The sequence below is a fragment of the Bos taurus genome, chromosome 10 (genome assembly GCF_002263795.3).
Source record: "Bos taurus isolate L1 Dominette 01449 registration number 42190680 breed Hereford chromosome 10, ARS-UCD2.0, whole genome shotgun sequence".
Lineage (NCBI taxonomy): Eukaryota > Metazoa > Chordata > Mammalia > Artiodactyla > Bovidae > Bos > Bos taurus.
This window is the reverse complement of record NC_037337.1, coordinates 80,867,886-80,889,716: the sequence shown is the minus strand read 5'-3', so window position 1 is coordinate 80,889,716 and position 21,831 is coordinate 80,867,886. Positions and strand designations below refer to the sequence as shown.

The 21,831-nt window shown below is 40.4% G+C and overlaps 1 protein-coding gene across 3 annotated transcripts in view; it reads left to right on the top strand.

The window, feature by feature from the left end:
- DCAF5 (DDB1 and CUL4 associated factor 5) overlaps window positions 1-21,831 on the top strand; it is a 93,662-nt gene that overhangs the window by 44,932 nt on the left and 26,899 nt on the right. For all 3 annotated transcript variants that reach the window (XM_024998098.2, XM_024998097.2, XM_002691041.5), the window contains exon 6: window positions 6,078-6,291. In XM_024998098.2, coding sequence (XP_024853866.1) covers window positions 6,078-6,291 — 214 coding nt within the window. The remainder of the gene's footprint in view (window positions 1-6,077; window positions 6,292-21,831) is intronic.

Sequence of the window (21,831 nt, the reverse complement as noted above, 5' to 3'; positions counted from 1 at the left end):
GTCTCATCAGTCAGCACTTTGGCCTTCCCATTGCATTCCTCTCTTCCTCTTTTCCACTGTTTGCATAAGTGTTCTCGTAGAAGGGATCAAATTGTGCTTTTTATTTTCAAACCCTCTTCTGCTTAGCATTTTTTCTAGGCTTTGCCTCTTTCCCCTTTAACAGCCCTCTGGCTTTGTGGCCTAGTTCTCTGACAGTCAGCACACCCACCTAGTTTCTTCTTCTGCCATCAGGGACTGCCTGTATTCCCACCCACTCCTTCTGCACCCTTATGTTGCTGTAGCAACTGCCATCTCAGTCTCCCGCCTTCCTCTGACTTTTTTCTTCCTCCTACCAACCTGTATTCATTAAACTCTCCCTCCAGCTTTCTACACTGTGAGGTCAGGGCTGATGCTTTGTAACATCTGTCAGAAGGTAGAGCCATTAATATCTTAGGATGAAGATTAAATGACTGCTTATAAAACCCTTCTCTGTTTTCCACAGCTTGCAGTAAAGCGGGATTTTTTGAATAAGCAAATCATCTGATGAACTGATATGACTGAATGCTGAGTCCCTAATTCTACAGAAAAATCACAAGTGTCCTAGGACAAATCTGTTCTGGCACTGCCTTTTAATTCGTTTTGAGATCTTGTATAGCGTTGAGATCTTGGTGGGTTATATGTGGCTTTTGGGATCCCCTGAGCCAAAGACAAAAACATGGGCTGTAGATCACTTCAGCTCTGGGTGTGATGCCCCTGTTCTGGAAGGTGGTGATTAGAGGCTCTGCAGTACCTGAAAGCCCAGGTTCTTCCCCTTCCAACTTGCATAAAAGAAATGGTTAAGGAAGATGTGCTAGGGATTTCCCTGACAGTCCAGTGGTTGGGACTCAGTACTTTTACTACTGTGGCCCCAGATTCAGTCCTTGGTTGGGGAAGTTAGATCCTGCAGGCACGTGTGCAGCACAATCATTTTTAAAAATAAATAAATAAAATTTAAAAAGGAAGATGTGAGGGGTGTGTGTATATATTATGTATATGTATATATAATGTGTATATATAGTGGGATACTATATAGCCACGAAAAGGAATGAAATAGTGCCATTTGCAGCAATATGGACAGACCCAGAGATTATCATACTAAGTAAATCGGAAAGACAAGTACCATATGATATGACTTACATGTGGAATCTTACAAAACAGACTCACAGACATAGAAAACAGACTTAGATGCCAAAGGGGAAAGGGAGTAGGGGAGGGATAAATTAGGAGTCTGGGATTAGCAGATACAAACTGCTCTATATAAAATAGATAAACAGCAAGGTCCTGCTGCTGAGCACAGGGAACTATATCCAGTATCCTATAATAAATTATGATGGAAAAGAATATACACACACACACACATATATGTAACTGAATCACTTTGCTGTACACCAGAAACTAACACAATGTTGTAAATCAACTAGACTTCAATTTAAAAAAAGAAAGAAGGCTCCCCTGGTGACTCAGTGGTGGAAGGTCCACCTGCCATTGCAAGAGGCACCGGTTTATCTCTGATCTGGGAACATCCCAAGTGCTGTGGAGCAACTAAGCCTGTGCACCACAACTGCTGAGCCTGCTGTAGAGCCCAGGAGCTGCGGCTGTTGAGCTCACATGCCCTAGAGCCTGTGTTCCGCAACGAGAAGCCCATGCACTGCGACTAGGGGGTGGCCCCCGTTTACCACAACTAAAGAAAAGCCCACACAGCAATGAAGACCCAACACAGCCAAAAATAAATAAATAAAATTATTTTTTAAAGTGTATTTTTTTTTAAAAAAAGAAAGAAAAAGTTTATGGGATTACCAAGATCTTGAATATACTTGAACGGAACTGATACAGGCTGTAACTTTTTGAACTTGTTCACTTTTTACTTAATTCCATTAACAAATCCTCTAGGATTTGTCATGTTCTCTGTGTTGTGTTATAGGAAGTACAAAATGCCACCTGTATTCCTTATAGGTCATCCTGTCCTAAAGCAGAAACAGAAGGGGAGAGATTTTTTCCTACCTATGAGACGTTGAATTTTCCTCTCTGGTTGACTGGCACCAGCTCTGATGTCTGTGATTTGGAATAGCAGTGCCTTGACTCCAGCCGTTTCACAGGTGTTAGGAAACTTTCACATAGTAACTCCGAGGAAATGCATGCCAGTGGGCTTTAGAAAATCTTGTTGGCACTATTTGATGAATTACTTAGTCATAAATTTATGGAAGTCTAGCTTCATGCAGCCAGATCTTGGAATGTTTACGAGTGCTTTATCTTGTGCTAAATGTGATACTCCCAGTCACTTTTTCTGGAAACAGCCTTGGTTTATTTCTCTTCTGTTCCAAGACTTTAACCTTGGCCAAAGACTTTTTGTAAATGTTCTTTTTATCCTGCCAAAGCAATAAAGAAATCCCATTGACTATTTCTGAGGGGCCAAAACACCAAAAAAGCAAAAAAAAGAAAACAGAGGAGCACACTAATGAGGAGTATTTTCCTGATGCTCTGAGGTTCTCTTGCTTTTTGTCCTGGGCCTTTTACATGCTAACCCTTGGATCACCTCCTTCCCATTCTTGTTGCATTTTGTTACACATTCTTGGTTGAAGATAGGTCGAAAGTGAAAGTGTTGGTCACTCAGTCATGTCTCACTCTTTGCAACCCCATGGACTGTAGCCTCCCAGGCTCCTCTGTCCATGGAATTCTCCAGGCAAGAATACTGAAGTGGGTTGCCATTCCCTTTTCCAGGGGATCGTCCCAACCTAGGGATCAAACCCAGGTCGCCTGCATTGTAGGCAGATTCTTCATTCTCTGAGACACCACCAAACAAACCCCTTCATTCACACCAATGTGTGAAGATAAGCCAGGAATTGATTTTTGCTTTCCTTTTTCTTATAGGGATATTTTGATTTGAATTCATTTCAACTTGTTGCTACTCCCTTCAAGATAGCACTCATCTCATTTGGGTGTGTAATGGTAGCCACTTCTCTGGAGGAGTGGAGACACTGTCAAATTTGAGGCATTCTTTTATATAGGTACCGTCAGTTCTCCAAAGGGTAAACAAGAAACTTCTCCTTCAGGGCATGTGTTGAGGGCAGGAAAAAAGCATTTCAGGCATTGTGGGTAGAGTGGAACTCTGATCTTAAAAGGAATTGGAGTCCTTTCTCCTGTTAGGCATTGGGCTGTAAAAAAAAGTGCCATATTGGGTAGTTGGCTTTTCATTTAGCTTCTAGTAATCTGCTTTCTCTCCACCTTATTTTCACACTCACCCTAAATTCTAAAATGGAACCATGTTTTTCAAAGAGTGGTTTGGAAGTCACATGCATCGTAATTAATTAAGGTTGCTCGTTAAATTCAAATTCCTGGGCCCACTTCTCAGATTGAATTAGACTATCTGCACCTGAGAATCTACATTTGAGAAAAAGTACCAGATGATTTATCATGCATCTTACACTTGGAATCATAAACAACAGGATCTTTGACATTGTATCTTGACTTTGAGAGGAAACTACTGCTAAGCCTTTTCTTCTGATGAACTAGATCATTCTTATCATTCTCAATAGGGAGGAGCCAGCAGCAGAACCCCTGCTGAGAAATTATAGTTAATGTAGCTCACTTTCTGAATTTCAAGTGTCAGTCTATCCCTCTGAAAGGATTCTTGCCCCCAAACATAAAGTATTTAGTTTTAGTAACTGCTGCTACAGTTTTGTTTCTTGTTGTTTTTGTAGCTGTCCTCTTAAACATTTAGGAGCAAGATTCCTATGTACCTACCGTCTCTGTGTGAGAGATAGGAGTCCCCTGCCCAGAAGCTAAGGGAAAAGTTAGTGACTCTTGTGGAACCCACAAACAGACCCCTGCAGAGTGGTGGACATAGGAACTTGGGTGGGAATGGGATGGGCCTAGATATCTGCCTGTCCTGCAGGTCTGACTGGAATCTGCAGAGGAAGTTGCTATTAACGGATGCAAAGGGCTTTTGCCAGCGGCCCCAGCTTTCCCGTCAGGGCTGCCTCAGCTGATGCAAACCCCTGCTGCTGTGGCTGGTGGGGTTGGCCAAGTTTCTTTTTGTTGAGTTTGTTTCCACCACCAACAGATGCCGGTTTATCTGCACACTCTAGGCTGATCTCGAGTTTGAAAGGCTCTCATTGTTTTGGAGCTTAGTGTTTAGGAAACACCGCGTGCCTGTGGCAGCTAGGACACCCTGTAAAGGAAATACCTGGACTCAGTAGCCCTGTCATTCATTCCCTGTATGTGTGTGCGTGTGGCCAGTGTTAGGACGTTTTAAGAACATCAGTCTGTAGGAAGTATTTCTTGGGGCCTACAGCAAGACTAGGCTTCTTCTCCGTGATGTTTGGAGTTCTAGGGACCATTTTTTCTAAGCCACTTCTCTCTTTCCTTCCATTTCACACTTAACAGGATTAAAGTCTGCTTGCCCAAGCCTTGTTTTCACACATAACTGAGGTACTAGAGTTCTTCCCTAGGCAGGTGAAAAGACTGCCTTGGGGGACAAAGGACTGACTGGCTAGCGGTGGTGCAGAATGTTTTTATGACCAGGACAGGTTGGCAAATTCCTTTGGACTATGGTCCAGGGACTCCTTTCTTTCCTTTTTTTTTTTTTTTTTAATAGTAATCTCTGTAATTTGTATAGCACTTAGTCCGTTACAAAGTTTTATATCACATACCATTTTATTATATCTGTATAATGAAATAAATTTAATTGTATATAAATAATGTATTAAAGAGTCTTCAAAACCAAAGTTAATATCAGAGAGTTTCAGAGAAAAGGTGACTACTTGGATTTATGTTTAATAAAACAGCATGTTGAAAAAACTAAAATTGTGAATAAAATTATGTCAAATGGTCAAACATGCTAATACTAATAAATTTCAAATAAATCTTCCAGGCTCTAATTTAGATGTCTCAAGGCCCTTTCCAATGCTGATTCCCTAAATGTATAAACTTTTTTTCTTAAACTACTAGACTCTCTTTGCAAGATCACAATGTCTTTTGAAACAGAGTGAGTTAATAGCACTAATGTGGCCCTCATTTCTGTAGCATTTCCAATGCACATGATCAGTGTACGTAATCTCACTTTCTTACCAGTAATTTGGTTATGCATGGACAATGAATAGTCATGTCTCTATAATGAAACAGTGTCCAGGTAGTCAAGGAGACTGACTACTAGAAAGATAAGTTACCTAGTACTGTTTAATTGTTAACGTTCATGGTCATCCTAGTTAACTGTAAAATTGAAAGTATCTTTTCAATCATCATAATAAATAATTTTGACCCATACCATCTGACTTTTTAAAAATGTTATGAACATTATGAAGCTACAGAAGAATAATGGGTGAATCAGAATATACCAGTCTCTAGTAGAAGCTGGATAAATGGAATTATATATATTAGTCAAAGTATATTTTAAAGCTAAATATAAACTCATTGGGAATTATAAAGGGAAGCAAGTCATCCTGCTTTTCTAATTGTTGTAACTGCTGGCTCTGTATTTAATTTTAAATTTTTCTTTAATATTTATTCTTGAGTTATGCCATATGGAATATAAAAATTCTCTGAACAGATTGAAAATTAAAAAATAAGTGCATAAGCAATAAAGTCATTATTATTTTTAAAAATCCAGAATAAACTAGAGTATCGTGTTTTTCTGGCTGATGGTTTCTGTGTCTCTAATTCAAAAGACAGATATATTTCTTAAATACCATCCATGATGGTCAGTTAGGGTGGACACCACTGACTTCTCAGGGTCTTGACAAGGAACTGTTTGCTTCTGTAGCTCAGGTAAATAAAAGAACTAATCATTTTAATATGTCTTTTCATTCCTATAAACTTAGTGGTAATTCAACTTTTGGAGATTGAAGAAAGGAACCGCCAAGTTAAATAACTTGCTTTAATGTAATCAAGGAGTCATCTCTGTCCTTTTTATTACCTTCTAGCCCACTGCGTGGAAACATCTTTCTGCCAGAATTCAGATGTGCAAGCCTGACAGGAGGTCCTGGTTATGAAATGCAGTGTTTTTTTTGCAGATTCTCATCCTGCCTGCCTTATGCCTGATCCATGTGCTCTCTGCCTTCCAGTTCTCTCCTGCGGTATGGGGGCAACCTGTCCCTCCAAAGTGCCATGAGTGTGCGATTCAACAGCAATGGGACCCAGCTCCTGGCTCTGAGGCGTCGCCTGCCCCCTGTGCTCTATGACATCCACTCCCGCCTGCCTGTGTTCCAGTTTGACAATCAGGGTTATTTCAACTCTTGCACCATGAAAAGCTGCTGTTTTGCTGGAGATCGTGACCAGGTACGTGCCTTCTGCCTCCTGCATCCCACATTCAGGCTTTGCTCTCAGATTGTTCTTTCTGGACTGGTCTTTATTTCTCTTTAGCCATGTCAGGTAGAAACAGTTGAAGGGAAACAGTAAGTGTCTGGAGACATTCCAGCTTAATAGTGAGTTTCTTCATCAGAGTTGCCTTTGGATAATATGAGGTACACACCATAAACCACAATATAGTTCTGAGCAACCTACATCTGCCAAGTTTGTGAACAGATTTTTAAGATTCTAAGAATGTGTCATATCAGAAGAGAGGAGGAAGTCCATAGAAAATTAGCCTGCCAAAAAGGACACCTTTTTTTTTTTTTGGTATCAGTGAAACACTGTGGGTACCAGCTAAGAGACATACATCCTGAATGGCCCTTTTGGGTGGCATCTTTTTCTTGGATGAAATGGGCTGTGCAACTTTGAGAGGAAGCCAGATGCTGACTCTCTTCCTTTATATTGCCAGCACCACAACTGGGAAGGAGAACCAAAGCTGTGAAGTTTCCTGCCTTTTCACAGTCTTACTGGGAGTCGAAATACTGATGTTGCCTTAGAGCTGGCAGTTTAAAAACATACCAATACCTTGTCAATCTTGGCCATAGAAGTGCTGAAGTAAGTGTCAGTGAATGGACCAGTTGGACTGGTCTAGTAACCAAGTTTTAGCAAAGACAAATATAAAGGAAGATTGATCAAATAATGTTTTTTTTTCTTCTTCTTCTGAAACACAACAAATCTTATTGCTGTTGCACATCTAGATTGGAAAAAGAAACTTTAGTTTCTTACTAATTCTTTGTGTTCTCTTGGATCCATCAGCTATGTCAGATTTTTACATGTAATTCTCACATGCTCTATGCCACTGCTTTAAAGTTGTTTGTGGGCAAGGGGCATAAAAGAAATAGTTATTTGAGAACTTGTGACGATCCTATTTTTTTGAAAGCAGTAGCTAGGATTTTTCTCCCTAGCTGAGGTTGCTGGAGGCTCTCCAACATCATAGCTTAAGGATTAGCATATGTAGTAGGAACACAATAAAGCTTTTTAATTAGAGTTGCTTGTTAAAGAAGCTGAGAATATCTTCTAAGTTGCGCAGACTAGGGATTTCCCCTTTTGCAAATAGAGAATATATGTCTAAATTCAGAATTTATATTCAAGTCAGGGCCTACTTAGCTGCGATCCTCACTTAAAACCACTAGGTGGCCTCAGTTATATAAGTGATAAATTTCCCTTGAGAGACCACAATTCTTTATAGATTTGGTTTTTATTAGGCAGTTTGTTTCTTGGGCGGAAAGAAGCAGTTTCTAGAGATGAACTGACTCTTGATAGAAGAGGTAGCTTTCTGCTCTGCAGATGGTTGATTTAGTTTCATTTAGCTGCGGAAATGACAACCAAGCGCCTCCTCCCTCTCTCTCTACCTTTCTTCCTTGCTTTTGTTGATTTTCCATCTTCCGTCAACCTCTTATGCATGTGAATTTTATTTCATTGAGCAATAAAGAGCAGGTAGTACTTCATGAAGTGGTTTATTAGGTTTTATTACCGGAGACACAGGGCCTGAGGAAAAGAAGAAAAGAGGTGAAGGGGAATGGATGCTGTGTTTTCTGTCGGTTCCTGTGTTAGCAGCCGGAACCTGTCTGCATGGAGTCCTTGAAAGTTGGAGAACAAAGGCTTCTAACTGAGATATAAGAGCACCTAGGCCATGATTTCTCCAGCTTGGCGCTGTCCACACTTTGGTCAGATAATTCTTCATTGTGAGGGGCTGTCCTGTGCGTTCTAGGATAGTTGGCAGTATTCCTGGCCTCTCCCCACTAGATGCCAGTGTCATCTCTCCCAGCTTTCCCAAAACAACCAAAAATGTCTCCAGACATTGCCGGTTTATCTCCTGGGTGGAGAATTGCCCCAGGTGAGAACTTTTGCCCTAAGTTACAGTTATGAGATACGTAGGGACAAGTGGGCTTCCCTGATAGCTTAGTTGGTAAAGAATCTGCCTGCAATGCAGGAGACACCGGTTCAATTCCTGGGTCAAGTACATAGTCAGAACCACATGAGTTATTTTGTAGTGATCCTGGTTATCTACATTGACAGGATGTGGTGCTTTTTGCCTTTCAGGTTATATATAATGATTAAAAACATGGGAAGGCTTTTGATTTTCTCTATTCAGATTTGACGGTTATGTACGTCTTATGAGAAGAGTCTGGGTAATGTATCCTTTCTGACAAACTAGACTGTTTTTTGCATGGGCTAAGTGGTTTGCCATGGATAAAGGAGGGTGGGAAGTCACTGAGTCTTAACTTCAGATCCATTTCAGAGTTAAAGTCTGTTTAGATTCCCCATAGAGATTATCAGAGTATATAACCTAGGGAATGAGATGTACAGAGATTTATGTGTGGCTGTTTTCTTCACCCCTTAGGGACTAAGAAATGTTAGCTAATTCATCATTATCTTGTCTCCAGTGCCTGGTGTACTGAGAGCACAATAAATATTTGTTGAAGTGAATCTTAAGTATTTTAGTCAGTATGTGGTTTTTAGCTTTCTGGGCCTAAGGCTTGTCTAACTGTAAGTCAGGACTGATAATACCTGTTTTCGTGCTCAACTTCCAGGAGCTTTAGGAGGATGATTAAATAATGGATTTTCAGTGAAACTAATCAGCTGAGCTTATACTTCTAAGTGTTACACAGGAGGCCAAAATTATTGTCTCATTTCTGAAACATGTCTCTCAAAGGTGATTTATGGGCTCTGCCTTTACACACTTTGGGCTGAAGCAGCGACTGCCATAGTTACTGTATGATCTGTAAGACTGATTCTCTTTGACTAGTTCGAACAGGATCTTTTTAGCTGCTTTCAAATTCCAAAGCCTACTCTTTCCTTATATCAGGTCTTTACATTTGATCTTGTTCTTGTATACTTTGAGAACGCCCACAGCCTGAAGCTCTGTGCTCTGCAACTCTTCATTTAGTCATAGGCTGGGTAAGTAACCATCCCAGAGAGGAATCTGAGAATTTCCATAATAGGAATGAACATGGTCAGGAAAGGCAGTGAGTGACTTATCTATCTGAGACAGTCTTCTGGCTTTTCATTACAATGAGATTATGCAGTCCACCCAAATCAAAACATTATGCAAGAGAGTCTGTATTTCTTATTAGACTATCCTAGGTTCACTAGGTAATTCATTAGGCCCAGAATGAAACTAACATTTCAAGATCTTGGACTTGGAATAAAGTGTAAAACTGAATAGTGTTTTGTGTCTTCTGCATGCTCATTGCCACCATTGTGGATCAGTAATAATTATAGAGCTTTTAGAGATTTTGTTCAATCCCTAGGAGGGCCTTTTACAGATGAGAAAACAGGCTTAGAGAGTTAAGTTAAAACAAGTTAAGACATACAGGTTTGAGTAGGGCTAGACCCAGATTTTTGAGCTCTCAATAGAGGCTCCTTTTCGTTGTATAGAAGGTCACAATTTAATGCCAACAGAAGCAAGGCAAGCAGCAAAGATGAATGAGTTGGGCTAGAAGTAAGCAGTAGTGAGTGGTGGGGACTATAGCCACGACTTAGATTTACCCTACCTAAATCTAAGTGAATGCCATGTAAATGAAGCTTTGACTCAGCTTCAGCCTATTGTGGCCAAGAGGGCCTTTGGTTTTTTTCAAGAGAAACCAGAAATAAAGATTTGTTATGTGACATTTCTGTCCTTTATTGTGCCCATCTTTGCATGAAATGTTTCCCTTGGTATCTCTAATTTTCTTGAAGAGATCTTTAGTCTTTCCCATTCTGTTGTTTTCCTCTATTTCTTTGCATTGATCACTGAAAAAGGCTTTCTTATCTCTCCTTGCTATTCTTTGGAACTCTGCGTTCAAATGGGTATATCTTTCCTTTTCTGTCTAGTCAAAGCTCTGGTTTTTCCAGTAGTCATGTATGGATGTGAGAGTTGGGCTATAAAGAAAGTTGAGTGCTGAAGAATTGATGCTTTTGAACTGTGGTGTTGGAGAGTCCCTTGGACTCCAAGCAGATCCAACCAGTCCATCTTGAAGGAAATCAGTCCTGAATATTCACTGAAAGGACTGACGCTGAAGCTGAACTCCAATATTTTGACCACCTGATGTGAAGAACTGACTCATGGGAAAAGACCCTGATGCTGGGAAAGATTGAAGGCGGGAGGAGAAGGTGACAACAGAGGATGAGATGGTTGGATGGCATCACCGACTCAACGGACATGAGTTGGAGTAAACTCCTGGAGTTAGTGATAGATAGGGCGGTCTGGCGTGCTGCAATCCATGGGATCTCAGAGTCGGACACGACTGAGTGACTGAACTGACTGACTAACTGATAATGAAGTTTCTTGAATTTTAAGTATTGCAGCAAATTCATACTTCATTGTATGAATTAAATGAACAGGTGCATCTGTTCTGTTCTAGAGCCACAAGTTTCAAACCTCTGCTTCAGCAGGAAAACATCCATTTTTCCTGTTTCCTACTGAACCTGTCCTAACTTCATGCCCTTTCCCCCTTCCATCTTATAAAATAAGAAGACAGATATTTACTGAGCATCTACTGTGTGCCACATGCTGTGGTAGACACATTTACATGACTGCCAGTTTGTATCCTCTTTGAGACTTTGATTCAAAGCCTTGTATACACTCTGTCACCCCCACTTTTGGCTACAGATACACAGTTTATTTATTGATACATATAATAATAATAATAATATAGGGCTTCTCTGGTGGCTCAGATGGTAAAGAATCTGCCTGCAGTGCGGGAGACCTGGTTTCAGTCCCTGGGTTGGGAAGATCCCCTGAAGGAGGGCATGGCTACCTGCTCCGGTATTCTTTCCTGGAGAATCCCCATGGACAGAAGAGCCTGGTGGGCTACAGTCCATGGGGTTGCAAAGAGTTGGACACAACTGAGTGATTAAGCACAATCTTATTCAAATTTGATAACGTCTGTCATCAGATAAGGTGACATAAGTGACATCAGATTGGTTGGGTATCAACAGAAACAATTAGCCCCAAATAAAGCCTTAACTTTTTTTTTTAAGGCAGCCTGCCTTCCAGTCTTGCGGTATAATGAGGAATCTTTCAGTAAAACAGCAAATAGCATTCCTTCCTCTGGAGGCTGCCTAAATCTAAAGGATTCTCCTCCTTGCTTGTGTGTCATACTTGGATTTTTGTTTGTTTGTTTTTGCTTTTCTCCCTGAAGCCTGACTAGGTACATTCTGTCTCCCAAGCTTCATATTCCCCTCTGTATACTTAGTGAGTCAGTCTCTTAACAGGGTTAAAAAAGAAGGCCAGTTTTCCACCTGCTAGCTTTTCTGGCACTCACTTTTAAGACAGCACTCGGCTTTTGTTCCTTTTCTTTCACAATTCCTTAAATGGCTCTTGTGCTAGATTGCTCAAGTCCAGCAGAGGAGCTCAGGCTAATGGGTTTGTGTGGCTTGGAGATAGACTGTGGTAATTTAAAATTCTTCTTTTGCTTTAGTCTCATTTAACACCTGGCCTAATAGTCACTACATCTTGCTGAAAGTAGGAGAGGGAATAAAGTTTTCTTGAAAGGGCTGAGCCCTTGAGTGCCTGAACATTGGTATCATTTACACAGGTCTTTCTTTTGAACTTGATAGATGGCAGAACCCCTAAAATCATGATAATTAAATCACCATATCTCATCTCCTGACTTGTACCCTGTGAAGCCAACAAAATAGCCTTGTATACCTGGCTTGGCCTCAGACATTACATCACCACTCAACCTTTCTGTGTTGATATTGTATGGGCATAGCAGAGGTATAGGAATTTGTCAGGAAGCGCAATCCAGGCCAGTAAAGCAACCTAGAAAGTTACAGCTTTGCTTTTTTCTTTTTCCCTAATAATTCCATGCAGTGAAGAACAGAGAAGCCTAGCGTGTTGCAGGGCTCACAAACAGTAAGACACAACTGAGCGACTAAACAACAGCAACAGTAAAAACTGATTAAGCTCACTTGGGGGCCTAGTGTGCCATATGTTCCCCTTCAGTTGAAATAAAGTCACCCTTTTAACAGAGGAGATTCAACTCTTGGGTTCTATCTCCTTTGACTTGTTTTGTGTCAGCTTTTTCTTCTTCTTTCCTTTTTTATGTCATTTATTTTTAGCCCTTTGGGCTTTCCAGGTGGCATAGCAGAAAAGAACCTGCCTGCCAATACAGGAGATGCAGATTCAGTCCCTGGGTCGGGAAGATCCCCTAGAGGAGGAAATGAGAACCCACTCCAGTATTCTTGCCTGAAAAATTCTGTGGACAGAGGGACCTGGTGGGCTGTAGTCCATGGGGTTGCAAAGAGTGGTACGCAACTGAGCACGCACACACACATTTTTGGCACTTTAGCTTCAGAAGTACTTTTATGTCATACTAGTCCTCCCAGCGACCTTTGGGTGTGGTTGGACAGGTTCGATCCCCATGTGACACTAAGGTCTAGAGTGGTCTGAAACTGCAGATCCAGTCAGTAGCTGAACCAGGACTAGACTCAGCCCCTTGCCTGTGATGTAGCTTCTTCCTCCTAGGCATGCTGCCACCTGTGTTGTCAGATCAAGTGGTGATAGCCTCTTCCATGGGTTGATGAGAAAGAGCTGAACACAGAATATTGTGGCCGAGGAATTCCTTGTTGTATGTATTTTTTAGGTGAATATTTTAGGAAACTTTATTCTATAAAGAGAAGGTAGCATGAAAATAACTTATTAAATCAGCCATTTATAGTTCTTTTCTAATCTTGAGCCTCTTTGAAAGTCTAAAAGCTTTGAACACTCATTTCAGAAAAATATACATACGCACATAGTTTTGCATATAATGTTAAGGAGTTTATGGAATTCCTGAAAAGTAGGGGTTTCAAGTATTAGCAATCTTGAATTAAGATTTAACTCAAGTATTAAACCATCTTTTGGTTCATTTGCTGATGTAGAACTTAGAAAGCTTAAAGGTTTTGGGGTATATGCAGACCTACTAGAAAAGGTCTAGTTTTTAATTGTTAAACTGAAAAGAAACTCTAGGTGACCTGATTTCTTCTTAGGAACAAATGGAATTGATGTGATCTGCTAACGCAGCATGGTAGTGTTCCTTTAACGTATAGTTCCTGACTAAGAGTCTGGGCTCCACTTGGAAATCCCTGGTAGATATTAATGATGGGAGCAGAGTATAACCTGCCTACTTGCCCTGTGCTCCTTGTAGAGTTTCCGTTAAGTAGCTTTACCACAGAGGAGAAATTGATTGCTGAAGGCCATTTGGTTGATGACGCCTCTTCTTGCCCAGGTTTCCAAAAGAGTTTTGCCAAAGATTCATCTTTAAGTAATGCAGGCTACTTTGTTACAAGCAGCTGTTAGAGATTTAGAGCTTTTTAAAAAAATTTCTTTCCTACTGATTATTTCACAATTATTGGCTATCTTTATGGAACGTTTCTTTGTTAATAGAATTTTTCCTACTCAGAACCCATAAACATTAGTTACTGTAATAAACCAAAGAATTCCAGGAGCCTAGTGGAGCTGACATGGCAAATGATCCAAAGAAGCAAAAATCGTATCACTTCACATGCAAAAAATAGTGTTAATCTTATGAGTATGCATATTTGTTTGCTTTTATTGGGAGCCAACAGACCTCTATTTTCTCTTACCAAATAAAATCAAATAAACCTATGGCTTTGGCCATTTCCAAAGAAAAGTTTTCTTGTTTTCTTTGGATGGTATTTGTGGCAGGCACTCAGTATAAATGATATGATCAAAGGTATATTATATACCAATAGGCAAGCCTTTTACTGAAAATAATCTCATAGAGAGCACATTACAGAATTGTTCAGTCACATTTTTTCCCCCTTCTGACAAAGGTCAGGGAGAAATGAGAACTGTGTTTGATTTAAATGTTAGTAGCAGTTTCTCTCCTCTTGCTGATCCAGGCCAGAGAGCCATCTGGTTTTTCTGTCCTAGTCAATACAGTTAATTGGACAGGGATGCCATTTACTGGAGAAATAATTAATCAGTTATTATGGGAAGAACCTTAGAACTGTGTAAATTGATCAGTACTCAGTGAATAGTAGCTGACTGATGTTTCTTTCTCCATTAGCAGATATTGGGGAATATCAAATACTGTGCAAACACACGTATGTACACACTTTACACTTACACATACACATCGTGTGTGTGTGTGTACACTTTGAGAGAGAGGTAGGGCAGAGAAATTGAGCAGAAAGAGATTTCTGTGTTAGTAAAGAACCTAAGACATATTCTGGGTTATTTTTGGAGTGTATCTGGTAGATAGCCTGTTCCTCCTGCCTTCTAGAACTTTTTCCTCTTTTTAATATAGATTTTGGTGGGTGTGAATAGGGGGACTTTTTTCATTTGTTTGTTTCTAAACCCAGTGAGGCCTTAAAATATAATTGATAGGGAGTTATCTATATTCCACATTTGTCCCTTTATTTGGTTTGTTTAACCATTAAGGTTTATTTATTTTTAAATTTTTTACTGATGCATTTTCTTTTTCTTTTACTTTTATTGAAGTGTAGTTGATTTACAATGTTGTAGTAGTTTCAGGGGTACAGCAAAGTGGTCAGTTATGCATGTACATATATTCACTCTGTTTTAGATTCTCTTCTCACATAGGTTGTCACACAATTTTGAGTAGAGTTCCCTGTGCTATACAGGAGGTCCTTGTTGATTCTCTGTCTTATAAATAGTGGTGTGTGAATGTTCATCCCAGGCTTCTGATTTATCCCTCCCTCTACATTTCCCCTTTGGTCACCATAAGTTTGTTTTAGATACCATTAAGGCTTAAATAAAGACGTTAGGAGAAAAAAAACTATTGCTTTGCTTGAAGATGGCTAATAAATAATTTTTTTCCCAGTAAGCTTCTGTTTAGTAGGCATTTTTCCCGTGGCAGGCCATATTTAGATCCTTCTTTGAACTTTCAAGTTATTAACAATTGCTTGTGACTTAGGTCACTCTACAAAGTTGGTCTTTATATTTAGAAGCATGGGCCTCTCTGGGAGTCCAGCTAGCAAAATGCCTTTGCATGTAGAAAAAAGTCTTTCTTGAGAGCATGCTCGGTTTGAGAATGCTAAAAGATGAAGGAGCGGGAGTTGTTGGAGGGCATTATGGCAGTCTACCAGAAGAGGGGGTATTTTGTGAGTGCCTGTTTTCTCTAAAGGTTAATAGATTGACAGAGGACATGGGGGGTGAATAGAATAGTGAGAGTGCTATTAGGTGATTTGGGTGGGGTGGCTGGTGGTGGCGGTGGTCATGCTGGTGCTTCTTGAACCTATTAAGAGGAACAATTGTTGCTCTTGTGTGCTTGAACAACTTAGTATCTCCATACTGACAGTGGGTTAGATAACATGCACTGGCCTCAGGTTAACTCTGCTTAAGATGACTGGGTTGCATCAAGATCAGTAAACAGGCTTTCCTCTTGGGATATGAAATGAATGAACAGTAAGAGATGAGGTTAAAGTGTAGCCAGCCTTTAAGCTTTGTGGCCAGCTGAGAAGGATTATGGATGGTGTGCATCCACACAAGAACTTATGCTCATTTTTGCACTGGTGTCACCTATCTTAACCCACAAAGCCAAGTGAAAACTGGGTATGTCTTCTACTCGTTGATCTAAAGTAGCCTGTGGGTCTCCCACCTCCCCAACCCCACTATACCTCAGCATTTTAGGAAGCGGGGCTCCTATTGCCTAAAAAACGGATTCCCTAAAACATTCTTTCTCCTTTGGTATCCTGCCCTGTATGTCTGTGTTAGGATACAAGGTGAGACACTCATGGGAAGTGAGTTTTTAATTTGTCACTCACCCCTCAGAGGCTTCAACCTCCCTCAACCTGGGAGGAGAGGGATCTTTCCAACTGCTCTGATGATGTTAAATGTATCTCTGGACTCAGCCCACTTGAAATGATGCTTATTTTTGCAGAGCTTTAAACAGAGAAAGAAAGGGAAGGAGGTTGGGAGGAAGAGAAAGAAAGAAAGAGACAGAAAGTAAGGGAGGATTGGAAAAGCGAAGAAACAGATCTCTTTTGGCTTCCTAGTATTTTAAAATAGCCCAGGGCTCTAGTCTTTCTCCTAGAATGTTCCTCTCCCAGATATCCATGTAACTTGCTCCCTCATTTCCTTCGGGGCTCTGCTCAAAATGCCATTTTATCAGAGAGGCCTTCTGTGACCACCCTACATAAAGTGGAACTAACCACCCCCAGCACTCCCTATATGCTCTAAGCTGCTGTTTAAGTTTTCTCTGTAACACTGTTACTGGACATATTACATATATATATATATTTAAACTTTTTTTCCCCTATTCACTCTCCAGTATATATGCATAAAATTCTTTTCCTCTTCCCACCCAATAAAATGTAACTCACATGAAGGTAGGGACAGGGTCTTTTTTGATCAGTGCTGTGCTCCTTTCCCTGGGACAGTGCCCAACACATAGTAGACATTCAATAAATATTTGTTTAATGAATACATGGATGAAATCATTTTTATTTTACTCTCCCACAGTCAGCAGGATCCCAGGCAGCCAACTTTTAATGTTGGAAGGGGCCCAGCAGACAAGCAAGAAATGCCATAAATGAATTCCTCAGGGCAGTTATGTGATTCTAGTGTGTGTGAACACTTAAACGGTCTGACTAGACGGCAGTGGGTCAAGACCCCCTCCTTGGAAATCATCCCGAACTGTTCCCTTGTGGTGGTTGCAAGAGGAAGAAAGGGTCGGGAATTGCCCTTATCCCTGAGAGGAAGCCTGTACGTTGTATTCATTTTCTCTGTATTTCTGGAGCTGTCATATTAAATCCAAGAGGCCTTAGCTCTGCGGGAGTTTTCTTCCTTCTAAGGCACTCTTCTGAGTCAGCATTCTGTCTGGGAGTCCCCCTTGAACTTGTCATAGCTTTCCCTGGTGAATAGTTGAACAGAGGAGGGAAGCACTGATCCTTCGCAGTGATGTATTAATAGTAAAACCTCTGAAAACCCCAACCTCAGCTCACTCCTTTTTTAATATTTATTTTTTGTTTGTTTAGTTTGGGAAAAGTATGGGGGTGGGCACAGGGTAGAGGGAATTCTCTGTGTGAAGTTTTATAGCCTCTTTTAAACACAGAACATGAAATGATGAGCTGTTGAGTAATACGTGTATTTTATATATAAATTATTAGGCACAGTTCTTTTGTGTTCTGTCCCCCCTCCGCCGTGTGTCTTAATTTGGGTTCAGATTTCAGATACAAGTAGTTTATTTGGAAATGCAGGAAATATCACAGGAGTGGAAAAGAGAAACAGGGAAAGGAAGGATGATTTAGTGAGCCAACTACAACTGTGGGCAGTTGAAGTTTGATCCTGAGGGGAAGGGGCATAGAACACATGAGATGCGTGCGTACTCGCTTGTGTCTGACTCTTGCGACCCCGTGGGCTGTAGCCCGCCAGGCGCTTCTGTCCGTAGCATTTTTCAGGCAAGAATACTGGAGTGGTTGCCATTTCCTCCTCCAGGGGATCTTCCCAACCCAGGGATCGAACCCACATCTACTGCTTCTGCATTGGTAGGTGGATTCTTTAGCACCACTGAGCCACCAGGAGATCCTTTAGGACGCACACTTCAGGCTGTTCTACCTGGGAACAAGGCAGGTTGAATATTGATGTGCCAGCTTCCTTGAATCATTGTAGGAACCTGCTCCCAAGGAGGTTCATTCCCTAGAGCAGCCTGCAGCCTCCTGGGCCTTGGAGAAGACTTTCGACTAAGAGATATGAATACTGGCCCTTGGCGATCAGGTACACTGAGCAGTAAGGCCTGAGAGACATGAGCCGGGTATGAAGGAGTGAGTTACCCATGCTTCTGCTTTCTGCTAAAACTACATGAGTACCATAGCTTTATCTTTGTGCTTTGCTTTAGCCTTTTTCTACCACAGCTTTACCTGGGGGTGGCTCAGGGCTCAAATCTGTCTTGCCTTGACCTCTGTGACTCACCAGGCACCTTATTTCTCATAACGGCACCTAGTGATGTCTGCTTCATGGCATGGTAGTTGTGTACCCACATGTAAGTTTTCTACTTAAATTAAGTTCCTTGGGAATCTGGATATTACCTTATATTTCTTTGTAAACATCAGAGTGCCTGGCATGTAAGTGCTTGGCTCTTGTGTAATTAGTGAATTTTCCCCCTAACTGCTAGGTAGTTTAGCCAAACAGACTGTGAGAGGAAAGCCTTGGGCTCCTGAATTCCAGCTTCCTAACTTCAAATAAGATAGTATCATAAACTGCAGGGAGTTAGTGAATGGACCTTACATCAAGACAAGGATTCATCTTTCTTTTTTTCTTTTATTTTTAAAGGAAAAATTTTAAGTGTATAATATTGTGGTGATAAGTACATTAACATTGGTCTGTAACCATCACCAGCATCTGCCTCTAAAAGTTTTTCATCTTATAAAACTGAAACTCTGTACCCAGTTAACACTATCTCCCAACTCTCCCCTGCCCCCCCACTCTTGGTAAAGCAGCATTCTACTTTCTGTCTCTATGAATTTGACTACTCAGTTATTCTATTAACCTCCTAAGTGGAAGCATACAGTATTTGCCTTTTTGTCATGAACACACAGTGTTCAGGATACATCCGTGTTGTAGCTCATGTCAGTATTTCCTTCCTTTTGAAATCTGAATTATATTCCATCATGTGTATATACCACACTTTGTTTATACATTCATCTGATGATGGGCACTTGGGTTGCTTCTTTGGCTGTTATAAATAAAACTGCTATGAACATTGTTATATAAATATCTGTAAGAGATCCTGCATTCGGTTCTTTTAGATATATATCCAGAGGTGGAATTGATGACTCATGTAGTAATTTTATTCTTAATTTTTTGAGGAACTGTTTTCTGTTTTTTTGATAGTAGTCATCCTAATGAGTGTGAGACAGTGTCTCATTGTGGTTTTGATATGCCTTTCCCTAATGATGAGTGATGTTGAGCTTCTTTTTATGTGCTTATTGGCCATTTGTATATGGCCATTATATGTTTCTTCTTTGAAGAATGTCTGTTCAAGTACTTTGCTCATTTTAAAAATCTTTGGGTTTTGTTGTTGAGGAAACTTTTTAATTGAAATGTAGTAGGACTAGACTGAGTTTCTTTATTTTGAACATACTTATGTAGTGACTTGTCAAGTAACCATGGGCCAGCAGTTTAGGGACTTTCAGCCCTGATCTGGCTTCCATCATTCCTTCACAGGGTAATCATAGAATCCTAGAACTAAAGGAGCCTTAGCCTCTTCTGGTTGCCATAACAAAATACCACAGACTGGGTGACTTATGATTCTTATAATTTCAGTAATTTCTTTCTGACAGTTATGGAAGCTGGAAGTCCAAGGTCAGGGTGCCAACCTGATTGGATTGTGGTATAAGCTGTCTTCATGGTTGCAGCCAGCTGACTTCACTGTTTCTTCACTTGGTGAAAGGGGCTAGGGAGCTCTGTAGGGTCTCTTATAAGAGTGCTAATCCCATTTATGAGAGCTCTACCCTCAAGATACAATCATTCCCAAAGGCCCCATCTTCTGTTACCACATTGGGCATTAGGATTTGAACATGTGAATTTGGGGTAACACAAACATTCAGACCAGAGCAACGAGCAACCAGGTGAGGAAACTGAAACCACTTCTTTTTCCACTGTGCCCTGGGCCAAATCACCTAGTCCCTATGGATAACATTTTCTTCATCTTTGAATACAAGTTTCTTTATCTCCTTTATCATGTCACTTAGTAGTGACATGTGTTTTGTGGAGTGTTTTGTGGAGAAGGCAATGGCACCCCACTCCAGTACTCTTGCCTGGAAAATCACATGGATGGAGGAGCCTGGTAGGCTGCAGTCCATGGGGTCGCTAAGAGTCAGACACAACTGAGCGACTTCACTTTCACTTTACACTTTCATGCATTGGAGAAGGAAATGGCAACCCACTCCAGTGTTCTTGCCTGGAGAATCCCAGGGACGGTGGAGCCTGATGGGCTGCCATCTACGGGGTTGCACAGAGTCGGACACGACTGAAGCGACTTAGCAGCACTAGTGTTTTGAAGACTGGTAAATTGATTTTTAATGATTATAATGTATTTAATAATGTATTTTTATTAGGCATGGGGTTGTGCTATATTGGACTTTTACTTTTTTTGGATGTTCATAGTGTCATTTTTAAGTCAGAAATTTTCATTAGAAAACTGTAGGCCTTTATTTTTCCAGGTAAATAAGCAGATGGGACCAAAAGGCAGGAAGTAATGCTGAGCTAAACGTAAGGTAGAGCACTTTGTTAATCTTTGGAAATAAGTGAACTCATAGAATTGCTCACTGGTTGCCATTAGACAGTGTTAGACAATGCTCTTATGAGTTCTAATTAGAATAGATCTGGCTTAGTGTCCTGTCTTTTTGAGATCAGGCAGTTTGAAGCCACCCCATAAAAGGGGCGCTAACTCATAGCTGGATTGACTCAATGATGTCAGATGACAACAGGCAAGTTCAGGATGCTTGGGCTTGCATAAAAGGTCTCTGGGAAGCTCCTAAATTTTATTTTTTTTGGAAAAAATGTGGTATAAAGTATATGTAATATAAAACTTAACACTGTAGCCGTCTATAAAGTGTGCAGTTTTGTGGTATTAAGTATATTCACATTGTTGTGTAACCATCACAACTGTCCATCTCCAGAACCTTTTCATCTGTCTAGACTGAAACTCGATACTCATTAAACAGTAGCACCCCATTTCTCTTCCCTCCCCATCCTTGGCAACTACCATTCTGCTTTCTGTCTCTGTGAATTTGACTACTCTCTGTTCCTCATACAGCAGCTGTCTTTTTGTATCTGGCTTATTTCATTTAGCAAAATGTCTTTAATTTTTACTCATGTTGTAGCACGTGTCAGAATTTTCTTTTTAAGGCTAAATAATATTCCATTGTATGGATGTATACACCACATTTTATTTGTCTGCTCATCCCTTGATGTACATTTAGGTCATCTCCGCTTTTTGGCTGTTGTGAGCTTTATACTATGAACATTAGTATACTGATATCTTGAATTCCTGCTTTCAGTTGTTTATTATATACCTAGGAGTGGGATTTCTGGGTTATTTGGCAGTTCTGTGTTTAACTTTTTGAGGAGCCTCCATTTTCTGTTCCACAATGACTGCACCATTATATAGCCCCACCAGCAGTGCACAGGGGGTCCAATTTCTTCACATACTCACGAACACTTGTTTTCTGCTTGTTTGCCTTTGGTAACAGCCATCCTAATTGGTATGAAGTGGTACTTCATTGTGGTTTTCATTGTAATTTCCCTAATGATTTGTGATGTTAAGCATTTTTCCATGTTATTGGCCATTTTTATACTTTTTCTGGAGAAATATCTATTCAAATCCTTTGCCCATTTTTAAATCAGTTTGGTTTTTGTTGCTGAGTTTTAGCCAACTAGTCTTCTGATTTGTAGATACTTTTAAGAGAGTGCTGTGCTGTGCCTTATGACTATATGTTCATTTATCTTGTTTATTTTTAAAAAATCTTTTCCTGTATAGATAGGTAGATACATATATTATCAATCAGTAC